Source organism: Antennarius striatus, chromosome 9, assembly GCF_040054535.1.
Source record: "Antennarius striatus isolate MH-2024 chromosome 9, ASM4005453v1, whole genome shotgun sequence".
In the NCBI taxonomy this organism is placed as follows: Eukaryota; Metazoa; Chordata; class Actinopteri; order Lophiiformes; family Antennariidae; genus Antennarius; species Antennarius striatus.
This window is the reverse complement of record NC_090784.1, coordinates 16,500,001-16,508,034: the sequence shown is the minus strand read 5'-3', so window position 1 is coordinate 16,508,034 and position 8,034 is coordinate 16,500,001. Positions and strand designations below refer to the sequence as shown.

General features: G+C 43.4%; 1 protein-coding gene across 1 annotated transcript; it reads right to left on the bottom strand.

Annotated features, from left to right (window-relative positions):
- Positions 1-2,007: 2,007 nt before the first annotated feature.
- On the bottom strand, positions 2,008-5,448 carry LOC137602147 (protein shisa-7). Its single transcript, XM_068324770.1, has 5 exons — positions 4,679-5,448; positions 3,997-4,151; positions 3,551-3,616; positions 3,091-3,276; positions 2,008-2,909 (listed from the first exon to the last, which is right to left on the bottom strand). Exons 1-5 carry the CDS (start codon positions 5,446-5,448, stop codon positions 2,008-2,010), a joined length of 2,079 nt encoding a protein of 692 aa, XP_068180871.1.
- Between the last annotated feature and the right edge of the window lie 2,586 nt (positions 5,449-8,034).

The following is an 8,034-nucleotide window of genomic DNA, read 5'->3' as shown; positions in this document are numbered from 1 at the left end:
TAATAATTCTTAATAATAACACTCCATCATATTAATAACAACTACATGTAGCACTGTGTATAGGAAGATTGTCCAAATTAAATCTGTCTTTCTGTGTATTTCATCTCTGGATCCTTTCACAAGACTGAACATCAGAACATAAACCAAGCAGGAACAGGTTCGTCCGTTCACCTGCCTGATTTCTTTTGATAAAAAAAAAACTCAGTACAAATACTTTCATTGATCAGTCACACCTTCAGCCATGCTTGTACAGAATGTAAACCTTAAGGATGTGATACAAAGTCAGTTTGTATCTGGTGCAAATATCAGGGGACAGATTTGTGCAAAGGTTTGTCTCTGTGATTCTATTTGAACTGTGCTTAAATTACTCAATTTTGTACACATTAATACTTATACATCATGACAATATCAACACAAAATCAAGAGAAAGAGATAGCATTTTATATGGACCACAGATATCACATACTACAGTATATAGGATAGGATAGCCCTTAGTACTGATAAGCATTGTTATTGAAGTTTTTTTCTCTTTTCTGTTTTTTTTTTAACTTATTTTTTACTCATTCTGACTGAACTGCGTTATGATACAGCAAGGTCTTCGTCTTCAGGATGGGCAGGGCTTTCTAACCATCCACATCTCTTCGGCATCTGGAGCCAAGCAGGAGGACGACTCGAGTTGTCCTCTCCATCCTGACTGAGTTTGGCTTACTCTGAAGCCATTCATTCCTCGTACAAAATATCACTGACTTGTATAATTTGTCACCTAGTGAAAATAATAAAATAGTGATTGTCAGATCAGCTTTCTCTGTGGCATTTTCTTTGTATCTCCATAAATGGCTTTGAAGGACAGTTGTGTACGTGCAACCTCTGCGTCATGGTCTATTCCTTTGTGCTCTATAGAAAAGCTAATCTCCCTTGCAGAACCTACATTGAAGCAAGTTGACTTTTTATTGGTGAACTGAGCACGTCTTTTCTGTTCTATCCTGACTTGTCTCAATTAGTATCAAGATGGTTTTGTGGTTATGTGACAGATGGCTCTGCATTTCATGGTTAGGTCCTGATCTACAGATGGGAGAAGTCATCTATCGTGATGGCAGTTACTTGAACATCGGTTTACACTCTTGCAGTGGACCAGCTGTCAGCTTGAGTTCCTCGGAGGATTTGATCTAAGGTCACATGGAAAAACTAGGCAACCCAGGCATCGGATAGGTAATGTGGGTACATCTGCTGTTCAGATTGGGCTTGGAGTCCTGCCAATAACTTCAGGCTGCTGTTTCACTGTCAAAAAACAGCCCCCCACCACCACCACATCCACTCATTTAGATAGGAAGCAATAAAAATCAGTTCTGTCATGCTGTGTCAGGATGAGGTTGGCTCAGTAGAGTGTCACAACTCCAAAAATCCCACAACAGGCAACAGTCATTCAGACTCACCTGGTCCTTTCTCTCATGAGAGTCAGTTTGATAAATCATCGTTGGTGAGAATTGCGCAGGTTGACAGCCCAGCAGCTCGTTGGCTCAGTTCTCTTTTACACTGTGTGGTAAAACATCCAATTTAGTGCTCCTCTTCGTCGGTTTGTTTTATAATATTGTCTCATTCCCTATCTAATATGGCTCCTGAGTACTTTTTGAAAAACATATATTAAAATAAAAATTATGAACGACACTCCTGTTGGCTTTGTTTCACCCTTCCTGTCAGTCTTTCCAGAAGTAATGGCACTGCTGTTTATGGCAATATGGCAGATTTTATTAAGAAATATGGCTGATGTAGGTTATCACATAATTGGAGCAGATAATCCCCACTTACATTTTCAAAGTAAAAGGAATTATATAACCTATCTAAATACAAGATAACACTGATTCTAATAGCTGAAATGTTTTATACTGTTACTATACTAAATACTTCTAGGTTTATGTCTTGCACTTGGATATCTAATAGTTAAATGCTGAAGGCTAATCTATTCCTTCTACTTCTAATGAGTGGTAAACTCTACATTAGGCACAAACCTCACACTGTCACCTCATTTTTACTCCCTGTCCTGATCCCCTGACTCCCCCCTCCACTTCCTGCTGACCCCCCGCTGCCTCCTCCCGGTATGAAATGTAGCTGCTCAATGGTGTTCTGCCTTTTCGCTGCAAAAGCCATCCTCCTGGCACTGTGGCCCCCTAGTGTTCCCGTTCCCATGACTACCCCAGCTCCGGGCATCTCCCCTGCCCACCCCATGCCTCCGCTCATGTGCCCCGTCATGGCCGTGCTCCTCTCCTGCTCTCGTCCAGATGTGGGGTGAGAGTTCATCTTGATCATGTGGTGTCGGTCGAGGGAGGGCGTGGCGCAGACGTTCTGCTGGGACTGGGCCTTTTGCTGGCGAGGCAGTGTGGGGACACACCCTCCTGTGTTGGCATACGGATCTACCACCATTCTCTCCTCCAAATGGTCTGGGGACATGAGCATCCGTTCCTGCCTCTCCTCTCTCCTGTCCTGGGGCTTCCTGGTGAGGGTCTGAGTGTTGGAATTCTTGTTGGAGGCAGCCATGGCTTTGTAGTACTGGTGTTGTTGGTTCTTAGACAGCCTGGACAGGGTCCCCGTGTTCCCAGGAACATCACCCATATTTAATAGTTGGTCACTGGACTTAACTTTCCTTGGCTTGGAGAGAGTATCGTAATTGGGGTTGTACTGTGGCTCCGGGGGATCCAATGGATAAGGATTGGGGGTTGGTGAAGCAGGCATTCCGGAAGGAGGCGGTGGGATCCAAGGACGCATTGCGTGTCTAGGGAGGGTTCCTCTCCCACTGAGGGTGTAATCTCCGCCCCAGTGGAGGTGGTGTTGAGAGGACTGGAGGGCTGGTTGGGCTGTGTGAGGACGACGCTTGGTGGTGCAGTAACCAGACGAGTATTCATCAAGTCCTTTCTCTGGAAGCCAAACAAAAAGTGTTTATAACCACAGTTAACAGCATCTGGGCATTATGTTGAATGCTGCGCTTCATGTAATAGTGTCAAGAGTGTCCCCGTACCTCGACACCGACAAATGAAATTAAGTAGCTACAAAAACAGAGGTGTAAGTGCAGCGATGGTCAGACACCGAGCGACTTACCGAGACGTTTGAGTGAGGAGTATCTGTTAAGCTCCGGCTTGGTGGCGCTTTCATAGGAGGGTGGGAGCTGAGCCAGGTTGTGCAGGGAGTGGTGGAAAGAAGGCTGGGATTTGGTGTTGTTGTGTTTACTGGAGAGCAGGGTGCCTCCACCTGCCAGCTGAGCATTGTTCATGCGAGGGGTGCGTTCTGTAGAGACCACGCAGAGAAAACAACTGTGTGTTAAATGAGATTTGCTCCTCTGGATATTGCACAGCACACTGCAGCGTTTGAATCTCCTAACATTTAGCAGCACAGACGGCAGCTTTCAACACCAACACATGCAGCTGAGGCTACAATAATTATTATTACTGTTGTGATAAATAAGTTTTCAGTATCAAAATGAAGCAAAGCAGACTAAATGCAGCATTATGGTGATTGTACGTATTTTAAGTAGATGTCTGGCTTTCATTGGCTGCCTTACCGATTGTGGCGGTGTGTTTGGGACTGGATCCTGAGGAATGAATGAAATTGTGCTGCAAATTGCCCACTGCATGTCAAAAGAACATAAAACAATCAGCTCAAAATAAACATCAGGCATTTTCCAGTAAAGAAATGCTTACATCATGGCATCATCGTGTTATTTTAAAAGCATTTACTGTATCTTCAGGTTTTAAATCATGTAAATACTTTGATCTTAAAGTGGACACATAATACAACACCCAGAGAATCATAGATCTCTTCAATACCAATAAATTTTCTTATTATATTATTTCCATAAAATCATTTAAGGGCTGATTCTATTCCATAATACCTTATGATAAGAGCATTATCTTGTGATGGGGTAAATAAAAAACATTTCTCCCATACTGGCATGACTATTAAAACTGTATTTGTATCAATGGTGTAAAAGAGACTCTAGACCCTCACATCTGTTGTCCTTGCTGGGTAGTCCTGGGGCGTAAAGATTTTTTGGAGGTCTCCCAAGGGTTCCCTGTCCGTCCCCGACAGCGAGAGCCACACTATTGTTTCTCTCATCTTGCTGGACTGGGCTGGATTGGTGCCGCAGCATGTCAACCAGGGCTCTGGTGCCACAATGAACAGAAGCAAAACAGGAAATGCAGAAGAAAATTGGCTCGTAAATATTGAAGAAATATTTGCCTATAAAGCTGATCATATCACATCGAATTCTATCACTATGCTTAATTTTTCACATCCGTCTTTATGAGTATTGGTTGAAGGGTGTCTCATTGTGGGCAGAAGATGGTTTGTATTTGACTAAGAAAACCAATATTAAACCATGTCTATTTGTGAATGAATGCTCTTTTGATATGATAGCAATTTATGAAACATGTCTTACATTATCCATAAATGTACTGTATTTAATTAGATTCCTGCACATTTAAAATGCACATGTAAGAATATGTAAGAATAATGTAAGAATAAGACAGGGCCTGTTTCAATGTCTGAATACCATATGTGGAATTTTAAAAAGGAGCAAAACAAGCATAAAACTAACAGCAGACATTCTAACAGCAGATAACTAGTAATGTGACTCTGAGCTCAGTATTCACACATTAATAAATGAGAAAACACGTTTCTAAAGCTTCACCTGGGCATATTGAGGTCCCTTTGGTTGGCCTCTTGTTGCACCTTGTTGAACACCACCTTGATGCCCACAGCAACAGCCACCATGAACACAACCACACCTCCAATGACGAAGCCCGTGTTGTGGCTCTGCTGCTTCAGAGGATCGATGTCAGTCAGGTCGTTGCCTAATTCCTCTGGTGTAATCATGGCGTCTGTATGTGGCTTGGCCCAGTCTGGAGAGTCATAGTTTCTACAATTATCCTGCTCCAGTTGTCGACTTCGCTCCGGGCAGCAGAAGCGATAGTGGCAGGTTCCACAGCAAAAGATGAAGGTGTCCTTGGAGCAGTTGAAGGCGCTATCAAATTGTCCCATTACATCGTAGTAACCCCGGCATCCATCCATCCATATATCCACCAGGCGGGGTCGAATGGGTGCTACCTGGGCTGCACCTAAGGGAGGTGCAAGGGCCTCCGCCGAAGTCACGTTCTTGGGGAACATGACCTGGGGAAGGGGTCTGGGAGGCTCCTCCAGAACTCCATCTGAGGTCTCTGCCTGTTTCTCGGGGGGTTTCGTCTTGCGCTGGAGAGCAGCTGGCCTGATGTTCGCCTGCATGGCGAGGAGCAGGAGAGAGGGGCTGGGGCCAGTCTTGGACTGCTCTGTAAATGGCCTCCCTGAGCTCTCGATTTGAGGAGGGGGGGAGGATGGAGAGGTCTCAACAACGGTGGCAAGTGGGGCAGTAAGGAGGGAGAGCAGAGAGACAGCGAGGACTCGGAGATTGGTGGTGGGCGTCATTTTTACATGACTAAGAGATCTATTTTCTGTTGTTGAGTCAATGCAGTTGCAACACTGTATCCACTTTTGCAGTTTAACCCACTAAAGTGGCATGTGAAGTGTTCAAGTCGCATGCACAGCCTACAGGATATTGATGATGTATTGGTTTTATTCAGAATCGCTGAATGATGAAGTCTGAAGCCTCTTTTTTAGACTTGCTAGAAACTGTTTAAAAATAGTGTATGAATATAAAGAGGAAAAAATACAAACAAACTTGGGAGTGGGATTACCACTCTGACAATCAGTTAATAAGCTCTCCTAATCACTGATAATTGTGTTCAAATAGTTTTCATTTACAGCTGAGGAGGTGCTCTGAATGTATAATGTCTTTATCTTTTGCCCTCCGACAGCATGAGAATATCAAAAGGATGCACTGAAAACATTAAACTTAATGCTTTTAGTCACTAATGCCTTTCTCTACATGTTCTTGCTGATCGAAAAGACGCATCTCTAGGCCTGATGGATGAAATTAATTTTTGTGACCACACACGGTCCGTAAAAATTAGTAGCAAGTTTGTTTTAATTCAGTATACGAGTCTTATACATTCCTGTGATGACTGTGGCTCTCGTCTATGGGGGCAATTTTATCTCCTCATTCCTGGATGACTATTTCACTCTGTACTACATGCATTTAAAATTCTGCACTAAGGTGCAGAATTTCTGGAAGAAGTTTATCATTTGATGTATTTTGGTGTGTTTTTTTGGCATCGTAAACAATCAAATGGAATTAATAGAGTGCAATAATGAGGAAAACTGTCAACTAATGATGCCTAACATCCATTTTGACTCGGTCTAAACATGCGCCACATCTACAAACATGGACGAAATTTATCTGAATCGTCCTTGTGGTCAGATTAATGTGCATCTGTGCCCACCTGGCATGGATTGTTACTGTGATTGGACCAGGGGTGATAAAGACGGAGGCTTGGCTTAAGTAGTGGAAGGAAGTAGAAGCTGAGTATTAGGAGTAATCATAAACCGGGGAAATGACTCCCACCCCGCAAAATGCATTGCAGAATGATGAAAAAATATATATATCATGGATTTTAAGTGTTCTGCATCGAGCTTTCAGACACAAAGCATCACCCTTGTCATTAAACTGTGTGGCTAATTAGACATGAACTGAATGGTGCATTGCTCGTCTGTGTGACATGTCTTCTCTATTTAAAATTATTCCAGATTTTTCTGAGGTTCAAAGAATATCACTTTTGTTGAGAAATATGTAAATGTGTGAAGTTATTGTGTTGGAGGTGTTGGCAATAATAGACAGAAGCAGATCTGTCTCCCACAGAAATTATAATTATATGTAATTATCAAAACGTCCCTATCTGTAGCAGAGAATGTAGGCACAGATGGGGGAGACAGAATGCTGAAATCACCAACGGCTCCACTTGTTTCAGTTACATGCTCCTCTGACCTTCTGAGGAGGGTTCATCAGAGGAGAAATGGGAAACACAATGCAGTAGTTCTCCCACTGATTTCTTTTCTGGTGCTTCTAAATCTTGCGCTTGATTTCCATATCTGTCTCCAGGTTTTTACACGTTGACAATCAAACCTGGAACATGTCGACTAAAGGTCCACTGCAATACAAAAAAAAAGAGAGATTATCAGACAGACGCTCCTCTCCTCACTCACTACTGACAAGCCAGTAAGCACATATTCAGTGCAGAAAAATATCTACGTTTGTATTAATTGCATTGTGTGCTTGCGTGTGATTGTGTGTTCGTGTGTCGTGTTGGGTTGCAGTAGGAACACGCTTCTGAAAAGCCAGTGATAGATAGAGAAAGAGCAGAGGGATAAATGCAGGGTAGGGATTTAAATCAGCAAATAGATTGTGGCGAGTGAGAAGAGCCAGAGGTATAGATGCAGAGACGACCATGAGTGGGAGGGCAGTGTGTGGGTGGCACAGAATCAAGTACATTTCTCCCAGCACTTACCAATACAACACAGCACATCACACAAACAGCACCACCAAAAAGATCTACAAATACTGTCAATGCTACATACGATAGAGGGTTAATCACGCATGTAAATCGGCTGCGGTGGTGCAGTAAACTGGGTAGAATCTGAAACCGTGAAGGTGTGTGTGTGTGTGTGTGTGTGTGTGTGTGTGTGTGTGTGTGTGTGTGTGTGTGTGTGTGTGTGTGTGTGTGTGTGTGTGTGTTTAGGGGTATAAGGGGCAAGAACGGAAAGCTTTGAGCGCAGAGAGGGAAATGCCAAACTTGGTGTGCGTGAATGCAAGGGAACAGAGTAGGTATTCTGTAAAGCTTTCTTCCTCTTGCTCCCTCCTTCTCCCTCGTTCTCCCTTTCTCTCCTTCTCAGATTCTGTGCGTGGGTTGAGGCAGCTAACTCTCTCAGAATAGCACTGCAGCTCTGTCTGTGTGAGTAAAAGGGGCAGTGAAAGAGAAAGGAGGCAGAATTCAATCTACCCATTATCCAAAAAACCAGATTTCAAAGTCACATCTGCAAGTCTGCTGCTCGACAGAATGACAATGACGCCTTTGCAAGCGCTGCTTCAACTTCCATCGCCATGTTTTGTGCTCTAAC